This window comes from Lucilia sericata, unplaced genomic scaffold (genome assembly GCF_015586225.1).
Source record: "Lucilia sericata isolate MDLA Ls3-8-SP2 unplaced genomic scaffold, ASM1558622v1 Contig000329F_arrow, whole genome shotgun sequence".
Lineage (NCBI taxonomy): Eukaryota > Metazoa > Arthropoda > Insecta > Diptera > Calliphoridae > Lucilia > Lucilia sericata.
This window is the reverse complement of record NW_023994350.1, coordinates 266,141-293,066: the sequence shown is the minus strand read 5'-3', so window position 1 is coordinate 293,066 and position 26,926 is coordinate 266,141. Positions and strand designations below refer to the sequence as shown.

Here is a 26,926-nt window from a genome sequence, read left to right as displayed (position 1 = left end):
TTAATAATTTTAGTAAGATTAGCTTTGTTTGTTTGTGGTAGTAGTATTGTTTTAAACAATTTTTATTTTTTTTTTATATTTTTTGTTGATTTTTCTTTAATTTAAAATATTTACAATTTGTGTTTTGTTAATAATTTGTTTGATTTTTATATTTATTAGGTTTTAACTAAATGTCTTCTTAAGTTTTTGTTTTTAAATATTTTATTTTAATTATTGTTTTCCTGTTTTTAATAGTTCAGCAATATTTTTTTGTGATTTTTTTTTCTTATAAATTTGTGTTTACAACCTATTTATAAATTGTTTTTTTTTAGTTAAAATTTAATTAAATTATTTTGTGCTGTTTTTTTAACATCATCATCAAAATCCTATAGAATTTTTGGCTCTACTGAAAAATTTGTATTGTGTGTGTTTTTTTTTATTTATTTTTCAAAAAAATAATTATTGGCACATAAATACAGCTCTGTGTTTGTTTAGGTTGTTTTTTAATTGGAATTAAAAGAGTTTTTTGGGTTAAATTAAACGAAACTGGGCTTAAACAAGCCACTTAAAAAAACGTTTACTTTTCTTTATAATAATTTAAACTAGATTTGTCAAAACTGTTATACTTTATTACTTATCAAACAAGTATACAACTGTCATAAATCCATTAATATTTCTTTCACTCGCTTCATTTGCTATCCCCTTTTAATCTCTGTAACGGTTAATTTAATGGCAATTAGCTTTAGTACTCATAACAATTTCTTGCTCAATTGATATTGACAGTTAAATACTCTCCATATAAATAAAGAGCAGGTATGGAAAATTCTGTACTTTATTACTTTTTGTCTATAGTCTAGTCTATAGTAGAGTATATAATCAAATTTATAATCTAGTCTATAGTCTAGTCTAAAGTCTAATCTATAGTTTAGTCTATTATCAAGTCTATAGTCTAGTCTAAAGTTTAGTCTATAGTCTAGTATATAGTGTAGTCTAGACTATAGACTAGACTATAGTCTAGTCTATAGTCTAGTCTATAGTCTAGTCTATAGTCTGGTCTATAGTCTAGTCTATAGTCTAGTCTATAGTCTAGTCTATAGTCTAGTCTATAGTCTAGTCTATAGTCTAGTCTATAGTCTAGTCTATAGTCTAGTCTAGTCTATAGTCTAGTCTATAGTCTAGTCTATAGTCTAGTCTATAGTCTATAGTCTAGTCTATAGTCTAGTCTATAGTCTAGTCTATAGTCTAGTCTATAGTCTAGTCTATAGTCTAGTCTATAGTCTAGTCTATAGTCTAGTCTATAGTCTAGTCTATAGTCTAGTCTATAGTCTAGTCTATAGTCTAGTCTATAGTCTAGTCTATAGTCTAGTCTATAGTCTAGTCTATAGTCTAGTCTATAGTCTAGTCTATAGTCTAGTCTATAGTCTAGTCTATAGTCTAGTCTATAGTCTAGTCTATAGTCTAGTCTATAGTCTAGTCTATAGTCTAGTCTATAGTCTAGTCTATAGTCTAGTCTATAGTCTAGTCTATAGTCTAGTCTATAGTCTAGTCTATAGTCTAGTCTATAGTCTAGTCTATAGTCTAGTCTATAGTCTAGTCTATAGTCTAGTCTATAGTCTAGTCTATAGTCTAGTCTATAGTCCTAGTCTATAGTCTAGTCTATAGTCTAGTCTATAGTCTAGTCTATAGTCTAGTCTATAGTCTAGTCTATAGTCTAGTCTATAGTCTAGTCTATAGTCTAGTCTATAGTCTAGTCTAGTCTAGTCTAGTTTAGTACTTTAATATCTGAAAAGTACGAGTTGTTTATTATTGTTAAAAAGTTCAATTTCCCATGCCTGATATACAGCAACTGTATGTTGTTGTTGTTTTACGTCTTTTAAATTTGCAATTTCTTTTAATTTTTTCTTGCTCTCTCAGTCTTTTGTTTTTTTGACAGATAAATGTGTTTTATGTTAAAAATTTGCAAATACTTTATATTTTGCATAAAAGTGTCATAAAAACTTGTTATAATTTTTTATATAAGAGAAAAAACAAAACGACAAAAAACAAAATAATTTAAAATTAATGGCGTCAGCTAATACAACAACAGCAATAACTGTTGCTGCTACTTATTTTGTTAATGACTTATCTGTCATTCTTACTTTTCTTTACTATCTTTCTTTTCAAAGGTATTTGTTTTTATTTAAAATTTATTAACAAGTTAAAAAACCGTTATGGACGTCAAAAAGGGGGAGGGGTTTTTAAATTAAAAAACGCCCTTTTTTTTGGAAATAAACCAATAAATTTAAAACAATTAATAATTTAAATTTTGCCACTAAGTTTGACAGCTGTCGTTTCACTTTAAAACCGGTAAATTTAATTAATTCTTCCTTAATTTAACCTTAAAAACTCTTTTAATTTTTTCTCTATAATATTCTCATATGTGTATGTGTTAGTGTAAATTTTCAATAAATCAACTTTTTGTTTTCTCTTTTGTTTTTACTAATTTTCAACAAGAATTCTATGTTTTGTATAATTCTACTATTTACTTAATTTTTTTGTTTGTTTTATTGTCTTTTATCATTAACTGTTATGTTTTGTAGCATCAAGCCATAAACCTCCAACTTATTCAGTAAGGAACAATATAACCATTTCATGATTACTATTACCCTCAGTTTGAGGACCACCACTTACTAAAGTTATTTGATTATCCTTGACGGTATAGGTACTTCTTCTGGCCTCGTTGGGCTCTAGCAATTCGCTGATGAAAAATTCACATTCATCCTCTTCATCTTCGTGAGAATCTTGTTCCGAATCCAATTCCATTTTTAAGGGGGAACTAGGATTAGGGGGAGTAGTATTGGTAGCTTTGTCATTGCTGGGCTCCAGCAATTCAGAACTGTCAGATGAGTTGAGTAGAAAATCGGGTTCAAAGACAAATTGTTTGCGGTTGTCTCTTTTAAGTGATAACTCTGACGTGGGCATAGTGTCTAGGGGTGTAGTGGGTGAGAGGGGAGAATGCCATACTGTATTCACATCTGGCTGCAGCAGTGGTGGTAGTCTTTTTATTCTATAGGATTCCAGCAATGATGATTTCTTCTCTACCTACAAACTAGTAGCACTCGATGATACTATGGAAATATCGGAGGAATGAAGCATATGGGCATGAGCCGCGGACTGGTGATGAGCATGGACATGTTGCTGTTGTTGCTGCTGCTGGTGATGTTGTTGCTGAGCTGCCGTTTGCTGTAGTTGCATTTGCTGTTGCTGCTGTTGTTGTTGCTGCTGCTGTTGTTGACTCAATTTCTCTTTTTTCACTCTCTGTTTAAGATGAACCTTAGCATGTCTTTTCTTTTCATCCGAACGGGCAAATTTACGGCCACAAATATCGCAGGAAAAGGGTTTCTCTCCAGTATGGGTGCGTATGTGTGTGGTCAAATGATCTGAGCGACTAAAAGAGCGCATGCATATGCGGCATTGGAATGGTTTTTGACCGGTATGAATACGTATATGGCGGGTGAGTTCATCTGATCTTGAGAATCGTCTATCGCAATTCTCCACCGGGCAGGCGTAGGGTCTCTCGTGTACGGGCGTCTTACTGGGACGGTTGGGATATTTACGTGGCTTAACTGGGACTAGTTTCAAGGGCATGGCACTTTGTTGATAGACTTGAGATAAAATCTCATGGCCCTTGCTGGTGGAGGGAGAATATTCAGCTAGTTGGACGACCGAATAACCTGTTTGAGATCCAGATGCCGAGGCGGAGGGAGTCGTTTGCATGTGATGAGTGGGTGTGTGAGTAGGTTCAGCATATGCCTCCTGCTTGGGTATAATGCCACCTCCTAAGGCGGTACTAGAGGAGGCAGATGAAGGTCCAGGCAAGACCAAAGTGGCGGTTTGCTGGCTACCAGCAGCATATTCAGCTGGAGAATCTAACCATTGATATTTGGGAGTCGATACACCCATTTGCTGGCGGTATTGTTGCAAATCATGGGAATTTTGAGCTTGTTGCATATCGGCCAAGGTGGTAAAGGTGCTGGCGCTGCCATAACTGGGAGGAGCAGCTTGCTTAAGTAAAATGGGTGAACAGTCCATTTGCAGGCCCAATAACTCTACATGGCGTGAGTCTTCATAGGCCGCTGCTGCAGCATGCATATGATGAGCTGATGGCGAGGGTGTAGAGGCGGGAATGGTGGCTTGATGTTGTGTGGCATAGTGAGCCTGAGTGGCTACAGCATTTTGAGGACCCGGACCCAAAAGACTAAACATGGGAGGCTGGAATAGAGTCTTGTCGAGACTGGGCAGACTCCAACTGTTGCCTAAACCGGCGGAAGGAGGAGACATAGGACCAGGCAATACCGTTAAAGAAGGTGAATGCATTTGTGTTTGATGCTGCTGCTGTTGTTGCTGATGTTGCGAATGCTGCTGCTGTTGTTGTTGTTGCTGCTGATGCTGCTGCTGTTGAACGCTAGCAGCAGCTGTATTTAGACCACTCATGGTGGTATTACCTGTGGTAGTAAAAATGCCACGATATGATATTTTACCACTACTACTACTACTTGTATTATTATTGTTTGCATGCTGGGATTGTTGTTGCTGTTGATAGGGATGATGATGGTGGTGGTGATGATGGTGATTGTGATGATGTTGGGCGTGTGTTTGGTGTTGTTGTTGCTGTTGATAGTGTTGTTGGTGTTGTAGGTGGTGATTGTGTTGATGTTGCTGCTGTTGCAGTTGTTGTTGTTGTTGGTGTAAGTGATTTTGATATATTTGGTTTTGTTGTTGTTGGTCATGATAGTGTTGCTGGTGTTGTTGTTCTAGTTCAAGCTGTTGTGGTGATTGTTGTCCAGTTTGCAGGTGTTGTTGCTGTTGTTGATGATGTTGTTGTGTGTGATGGTGTTGTTGTTGCTGTTGTTGTTGGTGATGATGGTGTAAGGGTGTATTGCTTTGTGTTGTATTTGTATTATTTGTCCCTAAGGTTGTTGTCGTTGTTGGTGTTGTTGTCTGACTTAGTTGTTGGTGTGTGGTAGTGGTGGATGTAGGATACATGGTACAACTATTATTACTTGTTTCTTCCTTAACAATTGTCAATGTGGGCGGGGTACTACGTTCCTCCTTCAATGGACTGCACAATACCGGACTGGCCACTGACTGAGGTTCCAACGACAAATCTTCAGATTCAATAGAACCTGCAAGCATATTTCAAAATAGAAAATAATAAAATAAAAATCATAATTAAATTAAAAATAAATAAATAATATTTTTTTCTTATGAAAAATGTGTGGGAAATGAAGAATGATGATAAGAAAGTTTTGAGAATTAATAAATTAATAAAAGTAAATTTTCTCTAGATTAGTATTTAACTTTTAAAAAGTATTTTACAAATTTTTGTCTATTCCCCAAAATATTTTTTTTTTTTTGGTGAAAAATCATTTGATCTTCATTTGTTTGCCTTAAGTCCAACCATAATACATCAAATGTTTTGTATTGAATGACAATAAATTCCGCGAAGTTTTTGTGCCACCAAAGTGACAGTTTATGTCGGTTTTATTGACAAAAAATCAGTTAAAAAAGCATACGACACAAAAACGTGCAACAACATGAGCAAAAAGAAAAAACACAGATATAATTTAAAGTGGTGGCTCAGCAAATGACTGCACAACAGCATCTTGGATAAAAACAAAAACAAAGCATCCGAGATGTTGCACATGTTCAATGGTTTAGTGCAAAACGAACCAGCCAGCCAAGTTTTATATAAAATTCCTGAGAAATCTCAACACGGGAGGTCGTTTATGCAGCTCCAACACTCCAGTTCGATCAATTACGTTCTCAAGAATAAAACAAGTCAAGCAGCAATGAAAAAAAAAAAAACAAAACTTCAGAACAATCAACATTTAAAGCGAAAAAGAAGAATTGAAAAAACAGGAGCTGGCACCTTAAACCCTGAAATACTCTTTATCCCTCAAACAAACAGCTGGCCAGCCACAAACCCTGGAATGTAGAGGCATTTGAGACAACTAACTGGGATAAGCTCGAAACAAAACAATGTAAAACACAGCAATAGCAAGAAATTTACTTGCAACTGACTTTGCATTAGCAGCAATTGTTTATGTTAAAATACGATGAACATACATTGTCAGTTGTTGGTCTTTTTTTTTTTTTTGTGGCGCTGCAAACTTAATGATGCATTTCCAATTCCTCACTATAAGTGTAATGTATCGTGTTATTGCTGCTGCTGTTGTTGATGAATTGTATTGCTGTGATCTTAATGTGAGGTGACATCAATCTCTTATTCCTTTTGTTTTTGTTTATGGACTTTTATTGCAGTTTACTTGGTTGTTTGTTTTCTGATCTATGTTTTTGTTTTATTGTCCAGATATTTGCTGTCCCATATTAATGAAGACTTTATTTATATGACTTACAAGTTTATTGACATGTTCTAATCCAGTCAGCGGCAATAACATTGAAAATTTTATCAGTAATTTGTATTTGACTTTTTTTTTGTTGCAATAAATTAGTATTGCGTAATGTTTAGTTGTTATAAAGTAATCAGGGGATGTAAAGCTATTAAGAGGCGCTTTATATGTTAAACTATTAATGTAGAAATGAATATAGATAAGCAATGGGAAAATCTAAGTTTTTGTTACACATTTTTTTAAGAATAATCTTTATCCGAACATTTAAGTCTTAGCTTTGCGTTTTGTTTTGTTTTTATTCCATTTATCCATTAAAATTCAAAATTATCTTTAAATATTTAAAATTTTTTAACAAATTTTTTAAGTCCGGCTTAAAAATAAATCTCAAAATTTTATTTTTAATCGTAAAATGTTTTTAATCAAAATCAAAATTTTGTAAAATTAAGAAGCAAAATACAAATTTATAATTTCTTTAAAATATCTAAAATTGTTCACATAATATTTATACAAACATTTTACTCTGCGCCATGGCTAAATTTTATCCATTATTATCCAAATATAAATTTTAAGCTTTCGTTTGTTTTAGTTTATTTATTGACAAATTTTTGCCAAGTTAGCTTGTTAACACTTTAAGAAATTTTTGAAAAAAAATTTTTTTTTTCAAAATTTTCAAGATAAATTTAAAAAAAAATTTAAAAATTTTATTTGTTAAAATTAAAATGTAAAACAAAAAACCAAAATGTAAAACAAAAAACCAAAATTTATAAAAAGTTAAAAAATTTTAATAGTTTCTGTTGGAAACTTATCCAAACATTATGCACTGCGCCATGGATAAATTTTATCCGTTGTTAGCAAAACTTGTTTTAAAAGCTTAAGTTGTAGTTGCTGTTTTTAGTGTAAATTTATTTTAAGATTTTGATAAAATTCATTTAACAAATTTTTAAAATTTCTTAAAAATTTTTGGAAACATTTTTTTTTTTGTTTTTAAGATATAGGAAGAAAACATGTGCCATGAAGCCATTTTTGAATAAAGTTTAATTTAAAAAAAATATTTATTATTTTTTGTATGTATTTAATTAGCAATTTAAAAATCTTAAAATTTAAAACAAATTATTGTTTAAAAGACCAATTACTTAGTATTGGATTTATGAGTCTGTGATACTTAGTTTTTCTTGAAAAAGTTTGAGTTTATAAATCATAACATAATTACCAAAATTGTTTAGTACTTCATTATGTTTTATGGCCTTGTTTATTATTTATAAAAGTCCATTAAAATTCAAAAAAAAAAAACGAAACGAACTTCATTTACAAACTAAACAGATATGTACTTGTTAAAATGATTTAAATAAACCATAAACCAGTAAGACTCTTTAGATTTGGCCAAATATGATATAAATTTATAAATATAATACTATAAATCCTCTAAATAAGACAATGGCGGAAAAATAAATGCATTACAAATTATGCTCAAATGATTTTATGGCAATATGCCGAAATTTCGAAGCTAATTTGTATGAAATTCGTTAAGAAGTTTTAGTAATTTTTATGCTTGACATTTCATTAAAATATTGTTTCTTTAAAAAAATTGTTTATTTCCATGGGATTTGGTTTTTATCATTATGAGCCATATAACATGCATGTTTTATTATTATTATTACGCATGAGTTAAAAACAGTATTTTATGGTTTTTTGTGTTGTAGAGTATTTATGGTGATTTTTTTGGCTTTCTTTCTTTTTTTTTGTAAAATTTTTTGTCATTGCTAATAAATGGTTTTTTGTTGCCAAAATCTACGATTAAAAGCTGATTTATCAATGTCAAATAAAAAATTTTTAAAAGAACTTTTATACATTTTAATAATAAATAAAAAAACAATGTTTGTGTTTTGTTTTGTTTAGCCATTCGAGAGACGATTGACTGTAAAAATATTATTTTAGACATGTCTCATAAATTTATTAAAAAACATTAGCTATTTTGTTTTTTTTTTTTTTTTTTTGAGAATCTTTTTTTGGAAAGAAAAAAATCATAAAATGTTGCAAGTCAAATATTAAGTTATATTTAATTTAAATTTCTTTATTTATTAAAAAGACAAATTTCTGTTTCAGTTTTCTTCAACTTTAGAAATTTGTTAAGGCGTGGGTGTTTCAAGAAAAGTGTTCCATCAGTTTAAATTTAATATTTTTTAAGAAATTTGTTTAGATTTGTATTTTAATATTAAAAAGATAAAAAATTTTTTATAAAAAAAAGTGGTAGTAAAATTTTATTACAGCCTTAAAGTATGCTGTAGTTTAAATAATAGTTAATCAATTAGAAAATAAAGTCAATTTTAGAATAGCTTTTTGTTTTAATAATATGTTTAAACAATTTTGCAATAAATAAAAAAAATAAAGAAATTTAGTTAAATTGTTTACAAAACTGTAAAAATAGTTTTAAAAGCAGCCTTAATGTAGGCTTTACTTTAATAAAACAATACAAAGTATGCAGCAAATAATACAAGTTGGTTTTTTCTTTGTAAACAGCAGAACGAAAGAGAGAGAAAATATCCAAGCAAGTGAGTAGGTTAGGTTAGGTTACGTGGGTTGCTCGTTAGTAAGCGAGTTCACACGTAGGCTTTAAGGCCAATTGTGATACCCTTAGAATTGCCATTCCCTAATATTGAGATAATGATTTCCCTCCCCTTATTTCGTTGACTACTTGATTCCTACAGTCTCCATGAAAACCAGCCGATGCTTCTAATAAAACCATGATCATGTTTACTAGTAACGCATCTCTGAGACAGTCCAGATCATGGAAAAGAGCTCTACCTAAAAAGCGTAGTCTATGCTCTTGTAAGTCTGGGCAGTCTCATAGAAGGTTGTTGAAACCTAATCGAGTTTTTACTAAGAGACAAGAGAGTCCTAGTTCTATCCGTTGTCAGAGTGGGCTAGAGCAGTCACGATATTCTGCAAGTGGTGCCATTTAAGCACCTGAGTTCCGTCTCACTCAAAGCCCAGTCGTCTATCAATCTCTGAGATACTCCAGATCATGAAAAATTGCTCAACCTAGAAAACGTAGTCTATGCTCTTGTAAGGCTGGGCAGTCTCATAGAATGTTGTTGAAGACTAATCGAGCTCTTACTAAAAGACAAGAGAGTCCTAGTCCTATCCGTTGTCATAGTGGGCCAGAACAGTCTCGATATTTTACAAGTGGTGATATTTGACCACCTGAGTTTTGCCTCACTCAAAGTCCATTCATCTATCAATTTTAATAGGATCGTCAGGGGAGTGTGCACATATCATTTTGCGCCAGGGTTAAGTCTAGGGACGACCCTTGGGTAACGCATTCATTAGATATTTCATTTCCCCGGATGACCTCATGTCCTGGATCCCATATCAACTCAATGTGATGTTCTGTCGGTTGTGCAAATGATTGAATACAATTGAGAAGACATTTAGATTTAATAACATTGTAGTTAAGAGCCTTGATTGATGCAAAGCGGTCCCAGTATAGTCTAATTTTTGAGATTTAGTTCCCGGATTCTTCTCGCGGCTGTATAGTTGGCATATATCTCTGCCTGAAGGACCGTGCAGGTATCGAAGAGACGGTAGAAGATTTAGTTTTTCGGAGAATATTCCCGATTCCGTGCCCCTTTCTGTCTTTGAGCCATTAGTATATATTGAGATAACGTCGTCCCTTAGGACAGTATTCGCGGTCCAAAAAAGTGAGTAGAAATAATAAGAATCCGCTGCAATTATAGCTAAATCTAAGATTTATACTTCAATTATAATGAAATAAACTAATTAACAAAATTAGTTATTTTTTACTGCAAACTCGCTAATACAAATTAAAATTCTTAATATGAAATACATATAATAATTTTAAACAATTTTTAATGATAATTTTCTTTCAAATATGAACAAAAAACACATTGATTGCATTTAATTATTTAAAATTATAATGGGGTTGATATCATTTTAAATTCTACTATAACAGCAAAAAAAAAAAACACACACACACACAGTCACAACTTTATTTTATGTTCATTAATTCAATTAGAAAATTACTCGACACATCCATCAACAAATGCTAGAGAATATATTCGTATTACACTGAATATCTCAAGCTAAATATTATTTAATTATCAAAAGATTTAAAGTTTTTTTGCTGCGTTTAAAATAGTTTTTTAAAGAAATCATTTACTGGCATTAAGAACATGATAAAGTAGTAAAAAAAACGGCAGTAAATAGTAGTAGTTCGGTAGTATTTAGTAGTTTTTTTTTATTTGAGTGTTCAAATAAGAAACATTGACACTGAACGGAAATGTTTAATAAATGATTAATTAATTGTAGAGTTTGCATGTTTGTTGTTAAACAAAAAAAATATTTTAATCAAATCATAAAATAAAACAAAAGTCATTAACTTAAATTAGTTATCGTTGGAGGGTTTAAAATTTAATATTTAAATAGTTTAAATAAAAAAAGTTGTGGAAATTAAAAACAAAAAATTATTAATTGCAAAATAATTTAAATAAATTTTCAAACTTTAATGAACATTAAATGAGTTAAATATGATTTAAAATGGTGGAAAAAAATAACAACAACTAAAACACTAACCTGTTATTGGTGGTGGTTCGACAACGGTCGAAGGACCAAAAAATGAGGGTATATCACTGGAAGTGGTAACGGGTGTATTTAAATCTCCCTGTTGAGCCTCAATATGCGAATGTTTAATATCTATGCTATCGCCTACCGACGATACACTGGCACCACCCACCGGACTATGTTGGGTGGTATTCAATAGACTTAAATGTGAAGCCGAACTGCGACCACTTGTTGTAGTGGTGCCAGCCGTATTAATACTAACCGCAGCACTGGCGATCGAAGGACTATTGTGTAAAGGAGAGTTCTGTTGCTGCTGCTGATGATGATGCTGCTGTTGAGTTTCAGCTGAAACTGAAATGGCACCCAAGCGAGCGTTAGTATAATGACGTGATAATGCTGAATTCGATGTAGAGATACTGCTAAGCGAGGACGAGGCGGTGGTTGAGGCGGTGGCGGGCGATGATTCGGCTGCCGACGATGAGGGTGATGTTGTGGAGAGATTGTAATGCAATAGGGTCTGAGAACCCAAATGTCCTCCGCCAAAGGAGGAGGGTGTGGTGAGATATGTAGCGCCGGACGACACCGCTGTGGAGGGACTCGTCTGAGCGGTGGTCTTAAAGAGGCATGTGTCAAAACTTAAAACATTGAAATGCGCCGCAGCAGCTGATTCGGTGAGTAGAAAAGTGTGATGCGATGGCGCCACTAGGGTTTCAAGCCCTTCCATGATCATGGCCGCTGATGGGGTTCCAGGGGCTACGCCACCTAAAAAGATAATTAAAAACAAAATTATATTAATATAAAATATCTAAAAAAGGTATTTCTTAAATTATTAAAGAAAAACACAAATTTCACTTTTTTACACTTGACTTCAAGAGCCCTCAATAAACATGCTATATAGACCCGTTATTACAGCCATCAAAGAAATATCTAGTTTTTTATATTATTTCATTGTTTTGATTTCATTTAGTACCTTATAATAGACCCACAAAAAAAGCTGCCAGGGAACAAAGCATCAGAAAAACACAACATTTGTAAAAACAACAATTAAACGGTAGTGATTTTAGCGCATAGATGCTGTCATTAAGTGCACTTAAAATGCAAAAACAACAAAACACAATGAACACATTTTTTTTTTAAATTTTTTTTTTATCAAAACACAAAATATCTAAATGTTAAACATTTGTAAGGCAAACTCGTGTGACTGTGTGGCAAAACACACGCTGAAAAAGAAATCAAATTTTTGAAAAAAAAATCAAAATAAAACAACAAATTTTCAGATGACGCCACAATTGAGACAAAGTTGATTTTAATAAAGTTGAGTGTTGGTTGTTATTTTTCAACACTTTTTAAGAAAAGTACTCTGACAAACACACACACATACACTCAGTCAGTCAGTCACTCATTTGATGACAGGGCCTCGTATAAAATGTTTTTCATTCATAATGAAGATCTTTTAGAAATTGATCATGATAATGACGAAGACATTGGTTGTGGATAATTAAGTTTGTAATGATAATAATGTGAAATAAAATAGTGGTTTGTATTGGTTTTTAATGGAGGTAATGTCGCTGATATTTGGCATGGATTTTTAGTTTTTGTGATGCTAAACAATTTGTGCTCTTAAAAGTGGAGTTATGACTAAAATATAAGTGTTAGAGTGTGTTTAAGTGTTTGGTCTAAAAGTAGACCGCATAGTAGAATAGTTCTAAATATTAACAGTAGTTCTCAAATATAGTATACATGTTAAGAATTGATTTTTTTAAAGATTTTTTAAAAATTTTGTTTATTTATCCGTTGTGGATAAAAAATTATCCGTAATGGATAAAAAAAATTTATCCGTTATATATATTATAATTTTCCTAAGTTACTTAATTACTGATGATAGCAATTTAAAACAAAAATTATGAATATTTTAGGAATTATATATAAAAAATCATAAAATTGTATGAAATTTTTGCAATTTTGTTTAGAGAAAATTTCAAAAATTTGTCAAAATTTTAAAATTTAATATTTTTCTACAAAACAAAAAATCATAATTAAAGAAAATTCTAAACAAAAATACAATTTTATAAAATCTCACAAATAAGCCTTTAGTGCTATGATAACGCTAATCAAAGTTTTAGCCTTGCGCCACTCTTAATTTTGAACCGTTTTTAAAAATTTTTATTTTAAAATTTTAAGAATATTTAGGTTTATTAATAACCATAATAGAAACAAAATATGTTATTATTTGGGAATCCCTATTCCAGTTATACACACACAATCATATCCCCATATTTGCACACACTTTATTAATGTAGCGTAAAAATTCATTATAAATTTTTTAGCATAAAATCATTGACAATTTCATGCTCATCTCCATGGTTTCGAAAAATAAAAGAAAACAACAACTTATGAGTGGATATTTGTTTTTATTTTTTTCAACATCTTTTTCAGTTTTTATAATTTTATGTCATATTTGGTGGTAGAGGTAAGTGTTCCCAACACTACACCACACAACACAACACCAATCATCATTTTATGCAAATTACTGTCAATACAAGTGAAGCTAATAATGATGTTTAAAGTTTATTATAATATTAAAAAAAAAACATCAACATATACAACGTTATTTTAAACAAGAAAAAAAAAATACAAAAAATCGCTTCATTGATCTTTAAAAATTTTTAAGATTTTCATAGAAAACGTCAACTATAGTATTAGTTTTAGAAACTAATAAAAAAATGAGTTATAAAATTTTAATTAAACGGAAAATTAAATTAAAAAATTTTTGCTGGTACAACATGTAATGAAACTATAAAAATATTTATGAGGAATTTTTTTTTAGAAAATTAACACGAAAATTATTTTAAGCGAGAAGAAGCAGAAAAAAAATATTGGCGCCAATTTTGTTTTTTAATAAAAATAAATTCTTATAAAATTTTAACAAAATCTCTCTATGCATATGTGTTTAAGTTTTCATTTTCCTTAAAATCATGTGAGTGTTTTTTTCCCACCATATGTGGGTCAGTAGTTGAGTCTTGGATTGTCTGTCAATATATATTTTTTTAAATTTTTTGTTCGATTGATCGTTTATTTTGTAATAAATACGGTTGTATTTATTTGACCATTTTTTTCTTTAAACATTTAATCGATTTTAATTTAATTGTTTATATTTTGCTTTTGTGTTGCTCTCTTCGTTTGTCCTCTCGCTCTTGTGATGTTGTGTCATTGACAGCTGTCACTTTTAAGTTTAATATCTTGGAAGATCTTATTTTTTTTGTTAGCTGCTGAGTGGGTGTTGCTGTTTTGTAGCTTTTATTGTTTTGGGAAAAAATTATTTTGGTTTTTTTACAAAACATGTCATTTTATTGTATTTTTTAAACAAAATTGAAAGTAAATTTAAGCAATAATGAACAGTTTAACCATTAAGTAATTAATTTGTACAAAATTATAAAAATAATTAAAAAAAGTTTAAAAAATAAACTTACAAAAATTTCATTCAAACTCAAGGTTTGAAATTTATATTAAAAACCAGTGATCAGCTTAAAGAGAACTTTTTGTAAGACATCTTAAGCTATTGTTAAAAGCTTTAAGCTAAAGCTACTAGCAGTACTAAAGCTTCTTTAAAGCTAATTTTTCGTTCCCTGATCATAGATCCCTGATTTCTAAAGTTTGTATTAAATTTACTATAGATTTAAAAGCTTCTTAAGCTTTTTAAAATGATTACAATGTTTGCAAATATTTGTAAATTTATTTGCTCCAAACAAACCCCTTTATTAAATTGTTTAAATTTTGGAATCTTACCCTGTCATTCATTACAAAGTTATAAATAATTAATTTATGTAAATCGTTTTTACGTTTAGAAGGCTTTACAAACCACAACAACACCTTAAACCAAATTACAAAAAAACTAAAATTTTGTATTTTATTACAAGACACCAACACAACATAAAACATGACACATAAGCTGTCAGAAAAAAAAATTCATTCATAAAAATTGAAAACCAAAAAAACAAATTTTTAAATGAATAAATTCAAAAAAAAAAAAAAAAAAACATAAAAATCTTTAAGACTTGAAAAAAAATCTTTAACAAACATTACAAAACAAAAGATAAACATGAAAAAAAACGATGGATGAGTATTTTTTTTTTCCTCAAAACACCAACTTCATTCATTCATTCTTTAAAATCACAAAAAAATCAATACAATAAAACCAGAAATCTTGAAATCTGTGTTTTTTTAAATTTGTTTCTGTTCAAAAAAAATTAAAGCTTTAGACTTGGTTGCTGTATATAATTATTATTTTATTTTTAAACTGTTTTTTATTTAAAAAACATTTTTTTTCTTAAGTAAAGTCAATTGACACTCCTTTAAACTAAAACTGAACGTAGCAGACAAAACCCAACACTATGTATAAAATGTTAAAATTTTAACTGAAAAAATGAAACGATTTCTTTCAGTTAAAAAACTTAAAAAACTAGTTTTGTACGGTGTTGATTTTATATTGAACTTGTGTCTATTCTTTAAAAGAATTTAACAGCTCTAATAACAACAACCATATAAAAATTGTCTTTTTTTATAGGATGTTTAATAATGTTTAAATTTTTATTCTATATTGTACGTTTTCATTCATATCTCTTCTAGGTCTAGAAATAGCTAAAGATTTTTATTTATTTATTTTCGTTTTTTCTGCATATTCAAAACTAATTCTCATAACTTGTTAGTAGTAAGTAAGTATGAACGAATGTGTATTGAGATATGAGGAAATACAGTGAGTAAGAAAAGTAAACATCTAATGAAAGCTTTTTGAGTTATTGCTGCTAAAATTAGGCCTTGTCTACTCAATACAAAACAGTAGTTGCTTGTAGTTTGTTAAAAGAGATTTAAACTTTTTCACTCTCTCTTTCCTCTCTTTTACATTTCCTGACTTTATAAGTAATATTAAGATGACTGAAGCTTTTCTTTGGAAATACTGCATGAGGGTGAAAAAGCTACATAGTCAAGAGAAATGTGCTTTTCTGTAAAAAAAGTTTTTTCAAAAGCTCTACTTTATCAAACTTACTTATCTGTTTCCTGTTTCTCAAAATAATATTAAATATTCCGAAGCTTTTCACAAGAACTTAAACACTTAAGCAAAAGTGAGAGAGATGACAAGGTAAGTAACATGTGTTGATTCTCAGCAATGAATCATTTGTGCTTTTTGCTATGAGAAATTCTACTAAAACTTACTTTTCTATTCTGTTTTTTGGTGGCACTTAAACTAATATTTATCGATTATTTCAAAACATTTATTAATATAACATTAATTATTACGAAGCTTTTTCGATTAAACTAAAAAAACACTAAAGCAAAAGAGAAGAAGATTATATATTCATTAGTTTAGCAAGCAAATAACTTGCGTTCATTCTCAGCAATGATTCATTTGTGCTTTTCTATGAGAAAGCTTACTAAAGCTCAAGCAAAGGCTAATATAATCTCCTCTATCTTTTGCTTAAGTGTTTAATTTCTTACAAAAAGCTTGCATATAATTGTTATTAGTTTAAGAGACAGGAAATACATAAGAGAGGATGAGAGAGAGAGCCAGAAAATAGATAAAAGAGGAAAAGTGTTATATATATATTTCCTATCTCTTAAGCTAATATCAGTTATATGCAAGCTTTTTGTAAGAAATTAAACACTTAAGCTTTTTTCTATGAGAAATTCTACTAAAGCTTACTTTTCTATTATCTGTTTGTTGGCACTTAAACTAATATTTATCGATTATTTCAAAACATTTATTAATATAATATTTATTATTCCGAAGCTTTTTCGCTTAACACTAAAGAAAAAGAGAGGGAGATTGTATATTCATTAGTTTAGCAAGCAAATAACTTGCGTTCATTCTCAGCAATGATTCATTTGTGCTTTTCTATGAGAAAGCTTTCTAAAGCCCAAGCATGAGACAGGAAATATGAGAGGATAAGACTATAAATAGATAAGAGAGGAAAAGTGCTCTCTTATCTATTTTCTATCTCTTAAACTAATATCAATTATATGCAAGTTTTTTGTAAGAAATTAAACACTTAAGCAAAAGAGAGGGAAGATTACATTAGCCTTTATTTGGGCTACTTATGTTTATGCTTATGTTTAGTCTCATTAATGACTTGAAAGTTAATAGTAGAATTAATTACTTTTGTCTCCCACTGTTTGATGACTGCTTGTAAAAAAAAAGTGTCTCATATTTTTTTTAATTTTTTATTTATATTTCTATAATAAGAAAATCGCTAACTAAATGAATATAAAAATTTAGCATTTCAATTAAAATAATATGGGTTTTTCAGGAGAGAGTAAGAGCAAAAAAAAGCTGAGTTGATAAGAAAACTTAATAAGAAACTTTAGTAACAAATTGTTTGGCGACAAATCAAAAGTACATGCAGAAAAATAAGAGAAAATAGGATTTGAAATAGATATTGAATTTAAATTGAGTTCAACATTAAATTATAAGAAGAAACGTTTATTAGGAAAGAGAGAAAAGGCTATAAGAAAGTAACTATTTTCATGATTAAGCAGCTTTCTCTCTCCAGCGTAATAAACTTGTCTTGTAATAAGAGAGAGTTGTAGAAAACGCTACTGGGAGATGTTGAGAAACATGGTCCTTCAAGCTTAAAAAAAAAGTTAAGAAACATGGTACTTCGAGCTTTAACTATCATCCAGTAACTTTTGATAAAGCTTGCAATTAAAGCAGATTAAAATTAAGAAAACTAAATTTAGATCATTATACAGGAAATTTAATTAAACTTATTTTTGATTTCTTTTCTTTAAGTGTAATTATTTATATTTTTTTTTTTAACGAAGAAGAAATCTAAACTTATTATAATTGCAAAATAGATTTTTATGTTTGGTCTTTCTCTATGCAATTAGTACTTTCAGTACTGGTGTACTAGAGTAAGACTTATAGTTTGATTGAAAACATTTTCTTTATAGCAAACAAGTTTCTTGTTTTTATTGATAAAAATGTATATAAAAACTGCACAGAAATCAACTACAAAATATTATTTCCCTATAAATCATAAATAAGTATTATTATAATTTTCGATTTTTTTTTTTTTGTATAAAATTATTTATTACGTTTATTTTGCCAATAGTCTGCTGCTTGCTGCAGCCTTCTTAAGCCATTATTATTATTAAATAAACATTAAGATTTGTTTCCTTTTCTTCAATAATATACGATTTCAAAATGTAGATTGTCTACTTAATGGCTCCAATGGCTCAAGCTATTGTTGTTGTTTATTTAAATAAAATTATTTGTAAGGGGCAAAAAAAAATATTTTTAAAAACTAAAGTTTAAATATATACTGTAAAGTGTCTAATATTTTTGATTGGATTTATGCAATTTGTCTGTGACTTTAAAAGAGTTTGATTTAAATCCCATGAGGGGACCAAAATGTTTTAGAATAAAAATATATAAAAATATTTAAATAAATAATTGAAAGGGATTATATAAAATGTTAAGAGTTTAATGGTAAAATTTAAAAGATTTAGTTGATTTTTAAATTTTAATACTTTACAGCTAATTAAGAAAATAAAGACTCTTTAATATTAAGTTAAATACAGTGAGTGCTAAAAGTTAAATAAACAATTAAAGATTTTGTCTTTATCATTTATGTTTTATTTAAAATATATTTTTAATGATATTAACCACAATTTTTTATATATATTTTTTATTAATCTTAAAATATGACGTGTTTTTTTTCAAATTTATTTTTTCCTTAATTTAAAGTCAATTTTATTTTCTTAAATATATATATTTTTTAAATGTTTTATAAATGATATTTTTGACACAAAATGACCTTCATGTTAATTTTTATAAATAAAATATATAGAAATATAGACAAACATATTTTTCTTTTCTTTCGTTAGGAAAAAAAAAACTTTTTTGGTCACTTATAATAAATTATTATTAAAAAAAACAAACATTCCAAATTGTTAGTTCAACAATTTGAAAACATATTTTTTTTTATTTATTTATAAGAAAAATAAATAAGATATAAAAACATAATAATTTAGAAATTATAAATAGTTCAAGGTATTGTCCAAATAAACAGCTGATAATATTTCGATTCTCTAGAAATTTTCTATAAAGAAGAAAAAAATTATAGAGATATTTTTACTTGAAATTTAGTAAATTGTACAACTTTTGTACTTTTAGTTGTGTTAACAAAATTTTTGTAAAGATAAACAATTAACATGCTTCTATTAGTTGCTATTGCTGCAATTGTAAAGTTTGTTTGAGCCAACTCAATACAGAGATATTTATACCTGAAATTTTGTAAATTGTGTAAACCCAATATCTTGAAACTTTTGTACTTTTAGTTGTGTTAACAAAATTGTTGTAAAGGTAAACAATTACCGCTATTTTTGTGGTTGCTTTGGCAGTCTTTCTGCTGCTGCAATTGTAAAGTTTGTTCGAGCCAACCATTTTGGTTCTTTAAATCTTTAAAATTTTTAATACTTTGGTCTCAATATTACTTTAGATCTATTAGATTATTTAGATCTATCCGTTTTCTAAAGTCTTTAAAAATTCTATCTGCTGTTTAATTCTTTTTTACTGTTTTCTATATTTATCTTCATAAATTTTAATAATTTAATATTTTCTTGTTGTTTTTTTTTGTGTCATTAATTAGCAACATATTATAAATAATATTTTATTCAGATATACAAGCATATTGAGACATTTTTTATTAGTTTATTATGGAGGATATATAAATCTAAAGAAATATGTTCGCGCTCAATAAAAATGTTTAAACAATATTTTTTATTAATAGAAAAAATATATACATATTTAAATACAAATAAAAATCAAAAACATTTATATATAAAATTGAAATAAATGTGGTATTTTGGGAAAATATTTAAAAAATATTGGTAACGATCTGAAACTTTATCAGTGTAGCACTAGAAAGGGTTTTTTTCAAAATCACAGCTTTTGGAAACAAAAGCTTTTAATGGTTATCTCAATTAAGATCCTAAAATGAAGATCGTTTACTCATCAAAGAGAGAATATGTTCGGATTTTGGAAACAAACTTGTAAGAGGCCATTGGTCTTTGTTCTCAACAAGCATGAGAAAAAAACATCGCATTTTCAACACGATATTTGTGTTAGGTACTTTTTTATATTACAAACTTTAATAGGTATATAGTTCATACATTAGTCAATATATTAGTCTATAGACTTGTATATAAACTAGTTAACAGACTAGTCCATATACTAGTATTTGTTCCAATCTATGGACTAGATCATATAATAAACCATATATAATCTATAATCTTGGCAATAGAATACTATATATAGTCTATATATTATATATTAGTCCAGAGAATAGTCAATTGAGTAGTCAATCCTGTCCATATGATAGTCAATACAGAATAGTACAGAATCGTCAATAGACGAGTCCATAGAATAGTTCATAGATTAGTACGAATATTAGTTCATATACTAGGTTTACTAGGCTAGTCAATAGACCAGTCAATGGATTACTCCATATAGTAATCAATAAAGTTGTAAATAGACTAATGTATAAAGAAGTCAATAGATCCACAGAGTTATCAATAGACTACTGCACATACACAGAGGGAAAAAGAAATATACACGCCCGGTACCAAATTGACACAAACTGTTTATAATTTTTCAATAACATCCGTTGTCAAAGTATATACATACGTACGACAACACTATGTAATGTTGACAACGCATCGTTGCAACAATTCGTTGTCGAAATCTAATTATACACATCCGTTATCTAAATGTTAACAAACGTGGTAAGCTCACAATTGGCAACGGATTGTTTGTCAATAGTGAGCTTACCACGTTTGTTAACATTTAGACAACGGATGAGTATAAAATTTGTTGCAATGTTATCCACATTACACAGTGTTGTCGTACGTATGTATATACTTTGACAACGGATGGTATTGAAAAATAATAAACAGTTTGGTGTCAATTTGGTAACAGGCGTGTATATTTCTTTTTCCCTCTATGTAGTTAGTATTCAATAAACTTGTCGATAGACTAGTGTGTAGGCAGACCATAGATTAATCCATAGATCATGTTATAGATTAGTCCATAGGCTAGTCAATCGATAAGTCTATAGACCTGTAAAATCTTTTTCATACCTTTAATGAGCAAAAAGTTCTCTAAAAAGTTATTACCATTTCAAAACTAAAATTTTCGCTCATATGCCGATCACTGTTCTAAATCGTACTTTTCTACAAACCTTTCCTCATCACCTGTAAACAAAAACCGGAACCTTAACGTAATATTTTTGAATATTTATGGGTTTTAATTTTATTTAAAGAAAAAAAAGATAAAACCAAAAAAAAAAAAAACAAAACAAATCTTAAGACATCAGACGGACAGAAACAGATCCAATGAAAACAGCAACACTTACGACAACAACCAAAGACAATCAGTCACTCAGCAGGTCATAAATGTTAAATGGTGGCTATGAATATGAAACGTCACACCGTTTCATGACAAACAACGAGATCCAACAACAAGAACAACAACAGCAATCACTTCAATACAAACATTAAAATAAAATGTCAGTTTTGAAAATAAAAATGTGTGACATTTATTTTTAAGCTTTTTGATCTTTTTTTGCTTTTTTTCATAAATTTTGAAAATTATTTTTTGTTAAAAAAAATTAACTAAAAATTAATTTTATGAAGAGAAATAAATTAAAATAAATTATATTTACTGCCGCTTAAACACTTACAGGAGTTTGAGTCTTAGTTGTAAAAACAACATTATGATTGAAGAAAACAATAACTTTAGTTTAGGTGACCAAAATATAATAACAGCAAACAATTGTGGCACTTAAGTTAACAATTAAATGAAATTTCAATTTATACTTTTTAAAGTTTAAACTTTAATGTCTAGCCATATATAATCCTTAGATATCTCTCTAAAATTTTATAATTTTCCAAAAAAAAAGTTTAGCTATTAGTTTAGTTAAGCCAACTAATTACATTTTTTTATATTTTTTTAATATTTATAATTACCATTTAGTTAAGAAAAATTACCGACGGCTTTGTTCAAGTTATTTTTAGATTTTTCTGTTTTATAATTTGTCAGTTTTTTTTAAATGATTTTTTTAACAAAAAATGTATTATTTTTAAACTCTATTGTCTGAGTTAAAAAAAAACACTACAAGTGCGTAATTATTAATACGATTTTCGTTATAATTATTTTTTTTTTTAACAGAGGTGTATAAGTAAAACTGACGCCAACAAAATAAGAATTTTACGCCTAAGTGGGGTGTGACAGATTGCGGTGGACACAACAACAATAATTTCTATCTAAAAAAACTGTTTACACGTTTATTTACCCCTCATTCTTCTTAAACAAACAAACAAACAGACATACAGCAATATAAAGGCTTTAGAGGATCAGTTCATCAGTGCAAGCATCCAGTTTTCTAGAAAATCATCCTAAATTATACAGATTATTACATTCTCTATCTAAGACTGTTGATGATGTACATAGTAGATTCACAGTAGCCGTAATATATAGTTGGCATTAAAATATTCTATATTAAATATGATTTATTTTATTGCTAGAATGTGGCCAACATCGTATTACACGTACATATAGCGAAGTGAGTTAAGTGTTGTTGGCTGTTATTTGTGTTTATTTTCTTCTTATTCTTCTCCTCCCCATCTTCTTATGTTGTTTAAATTTATTAAACCATACAAAATAGTGGCATTTTGTCATGTAATTTTCTGTTTTATTTTTCTAAATATTTTTCTTAATATTTATTTTTTTTAATTACATGACTATAAGATTAAGTAATTTTCTTTGAGTGTAGCCCATTAATATGGGGCGTATGAAGTTAGCCGCTTTTTTTTTGGTTTGTTTATTTAAGCAATTTGTATAGTTTTAGTGGTTTTTCTTTTCTATTTAACACTTTTGTTTTAGTTTTTACAAAGTGTGCAGGTTATGGTTACGGTTTAGCACCTTCAAGAGGTGCTGGTTTTAACACTTGAATCAAAATTGAAACAATAAAATCTATTTAGTAAATTGTAGATCATGCGTAGCTGGTTAGTTGAGTGATTAGAAGACTATTGTTTAAAAATATAATACCTAGGCTGAAGCTTTGAAAATGAGTTGAAATCCTCTCTTAGGAAAAAGCTCACTGTTTGTTTGAGTATTTGAATTCCCGATATGCTAAAAGTTTTCTCTAATTATTTACAATTTAAATTTAATTGGTAAGTTTACAAAGTTTAGAATACTTTAAAGCTACATAAGTGTTTTTAAAACAATTTATAACAAAAGTAACCCCTCCAACTTAAAGTTTATCTTTAAGTTTCGAAAAGTTTAACCAGAAAACTAAAATCCACTTATATAAATAACTCTGAAATAAATTTATATGCTTTAAAGCTCTTTCAAGTTAATGTTTAAATATAAGCTTTTGTTAAAAGCTTATAAGCTTTTGTTAAAAGTTTAAAATAAAAAACTAAACTTAGTTTTTTAAGCTAAAATTTCAAACTAAAAGCTCTCACATAAGCTTTTGAATACAAAATGCTTTTTACTGTAGTTTTGTTCTTCTAATAACAGACAAAATTTCCACAAAAGCTTAATTTATGCGAAGTTTTATAAAGATATTTATCTATATTTTAAAGTTTTTATATGAAATACTTTATCAAGAGATTTCCTCTTGAACAGCTGTTTAGTCCTTTAAATGTGGCAAGTTCCAATTGAATTTTTGTATTTCTATAAGCTTTCAAATAAAGAAGCTTTTGTCTATCAAAAACAATAAATATGTATGGATATGTAAATGCATTGTTTAATCTTTATAAAAACGGAAAAGCTTTAAGACTAAACTCTCAAAAAAGCTTCATACTTTTTTTACTTTAATATAATAAAATAGAAAGCTTTAAAGCTAAAAGTACTTTTGGGATATTATAAAGTTTAAATTTGAAAGTTTTTGTTTAGTTTTTATGAAAACTGAAAAGCTTTAAGACTACACTCTCAAAAAAGCTTCATATTTTATATAATAATAAAATAGAAAGCTTTAAAGCTAAAAGTACTTTTGGGATATTATAAAGTTTAAATTTGAAAGTTTTTGTTTAGTTTTTATGAAAACTGAAAAGCTTTAAGACTACACTCTCAAAAAAGCTTCATACTTTTATATAATAATAAAATAGAAAGCTTTAAAGCTAAGATATTATTATGTTTGAAGTTTAAATTTGAAAGCTTTTGAAATAGCTTGAGATTTATCGTCTAATTTATATTAACTAATAGCTGCACTATAAGAATAAATCTTTGATAATTAAATTTTAGATTAAAAGGATTTTGAGAAGATTATAACAAACTTTTATTGTAGACTTAACAACGTCTTATAAGTAAAAGTTCAAAAAGCTATATTTTTACTAATTGACAAATATTAAAAGTTTGTTAAGTCGATATTATTATAGAAACACAGTTTAAAAGTTTTGGATGTTAAGACTAAACTTCCAGTCATACAGATCTTTCACAGAAGTTTAAATGTTGAAAGCTTTTGAGAAAGCTATTTCCATTAATTAGTAAATATGTTGTTTAGTTTTAGAAAAATTTTAGTTGAATTAAATTAATATAAATTAATTTTAATAAAATTATAAAGAAAGCTTGAAAGCTAAACCAACTTTGTTTACTGTATTTGATCAAAAGCTTTAAGCTGTTTTTAGGATTTTGGAGTGTGATATTTTCTAAATATTTTAACAAATAAAATTATTAAAAATGACTTTAATTTGTGCATTTAAAATTGCAAATTAATCACAAGGAGTTATTTTTGCATTAAAAGCTTTTGAGAAAGTTTTTTCTTTTACATTTTTTATGCAATTTTGGTTTAACTTGAAAGTGAAGTTATTGCTAGTTGGGGAATAATTTCTTATAACAGGCTATGAAACTTTTTAAAAATTTTTTAAACTATCAATTAACAATTTTAGTACAAAATTTATTATTTTAAATTATAAAAAATCTGAATTTTTTAACCAAATATTAAGGTTTCATAATTTATTTATAAAGCAAACACTTTCATATAAAATTTGTTTGTTTAAAAAACTAATTTTTTATGAAATTTTTCTTTTACAAAACTTTGATAAAAGTTTATAAATAAGACCTTAATTTTAGAAACAATTTCCGCGATTTGTAGCCATTCCGTTAAGAAAACTTTTTAAAATAAAATTATACGAAATTGAAATACTACCTAGAGTAGAAGTTAAACTAAAAAAAATATTTAACTTTTATGAATTTTGTTTATATAAAACATTTTCTTCCAACAACTTGTTGCACTAAAACTTAAAAGTTTTGAATAATTGAACGAATTCTACCCACTTTTTAGTTGGAACCATTTTTACATAAATATAATTTTTCTTGAATATTACAAAATAAAAACTTTTAAACACCCACCTGGATATAATTGGCACGTGCAGAAGAAAGATCAGGCAAAAGTTGAAAAAAAGTTTTGGTAGAAATCACAATTTTTTATTTAAAATGCGATTTCTTTGCAAAGGGTAACACTGTTTAATAGCACAAACATTTAAAATGTTGTTTTAAAAATTTTAGTTAATTTATAGTTATTTATATATATATTTTTTTTACTTTATATATTTAATTTAAATTAGTGTTTTTCGTTGCGGCAAAAACAAGCCAAAAAACACTAAAATATAATTTATGATTTTGTTTATTTTGCACCAAAGAAATGAATCTTTTTTTTTAGTTTCTATAGATAAATTTTAAGCTCAAAATAGACATAAGAGCGCACAACTAAATGAATCGATAAAAAGTATATATAATGCAAATACTTTTTTATATATAAGTTATAATAATGTTTTATTGTATTCTTTACTTTTTTGCTTAAAATAAAATACGTCACAAAGTTCTTTTTTTCAGAGAGCTTTTTTTATTCTTTCTCACTTCAAGACTACAAAAATTCATTCATAAAAAAAAGCAAATTTTGTAGTATAGTTGAGTTTAGGGTTTATTATGTTTGATTTTGATTAACAGCTTCAGCTGTTGGCAAAATTAATCCTTTTTGTTCAAATACAATTTTCTTTAATTTTCACTTTTTATAGAGAAAATATCTTAAAGATACTTTTCCTCAGTCAACACTTTCTTATTTGTTTTAATCCAATTTGTTTTTTTTTAACTTAAAATTTTCACTTTTATTTTTTTTACTATTTTGTTTTCAAATGATATTTTTGGGATACTTTTAAACAGATTTGACAGTTCACATTTGTTTTTTTGTTTTTTAATTATTTATTTGCTTTCTTCACAAAAAAACCAAAATATTTCAATTAAAATACTTTTCTTATTTAACTCTGAGTGTCTGATTTGAATAATTTTTTCTTTTTCTTCTTATTAGAGTATAATATTAAGAATAGAGAGTGTTATATATATATTTAGTGTAGGTAGTAGTTGGTTAGACCGTCACGTTAGCTAGTTCGAACACAACTGAAGCACGAGATGAGTACACAATTGGTTTTTATGAATGAAACCGGTGGCCAAATAAGATACATTTTCAATCTTATAGTATATGCACAACTGATTCCCAACCAACTGCCCCTTCCTCCAAACCAAAAAAAAAAACCAACAACAACCAGCAAACATATTACTCTTACACAAAATTCGAACATTCAAAATTTCCCCTATTTGCTCTCATACTCTTCATAGACTCTTCTCCCGTTTTAATTAAGTATCTTAGAGAGTAAAATGTATCTGTTAGTGTTTATATATCCAATGGTTGTTTAAGTTAACTCCCCGTTATGTAGCCATTTTCAGGCTGTTAGTCTGGCGCAAGCGCATTTAAACCAATCAACAGTTTGTTTTCAAAAACAACCATCTCCCAGATACTTTTTTTAGTGCTCTATCTTTTGGTTACCTTAAATACTCAGAGTATCTATGTATCTGAGATACTTTTGTTGTACTCCTCAACTCATTTTCAGTTTTTTTTATAAAATTTAAATTTTGCTTTTGC

At 28.3% G+C, this 26,926-nt stretch overlaps 1 protein-coding gene across 2 annotated transcripts; it reads right to left on the bottom strand.

The window, feature by feature from the left end:
* Positions 1-1,639: 1,639 nt before the first annotated feature.
* Positions 1,640-26,393, bottom strand: LOC119603713 (dendritic arbor reduction protein 1). Of its 2 annotated transcripts, XM_037955860.1 has the most exons (4): positions 25,360-26,393; positions 10,962-11,711; positions 5,022-5,144; positions 1,640-4,463 (listed from the first exon to the last, which is right to left on the bottom strand). In XM_037955860.1, the coding sequence occupies exons 2-4, from the start codon at positions 11,677-11,679 to the stop codon at positions 3,061-3,063; spliced, it is 2,244 nt and encodes a 747-aa protein (XP_037811788.1). In that variant the 5' UTR covers positions 11,680-11,711; positions 25,360-26,393; the 3' UTR covers positions 1,640-3,060. The 2 variants fall into 2 exon arrangements, with proteins under 2 accessions (XP_037811788.1, XP_037811787.1); XM_037955859.1 differs by having other exon boundaries at positions 1,640-5,144.
* Between the last annotated feature and the right edge of the window lie 533 nt (positions 26,394-26,926).

What these genes read in the sequence shown, in the direction of transcription:
- LOC119603713 (XM_037955859.1), bottom strand. Translation starts at nt 11,679, where the DNA reads ATGATCATGGAAGGGCTTGAAACCCTAGTGGCGCCATCGCATCACACT. An exon ending in CGAACCACCACCAATAACAG is followed by an intron (nt 5,145 to 10,961) that starts GTTAGTGTTTTA and finishes ATATGCTTGCAG; the next exon opens with GTTCTATTGAATCTGAAGAT.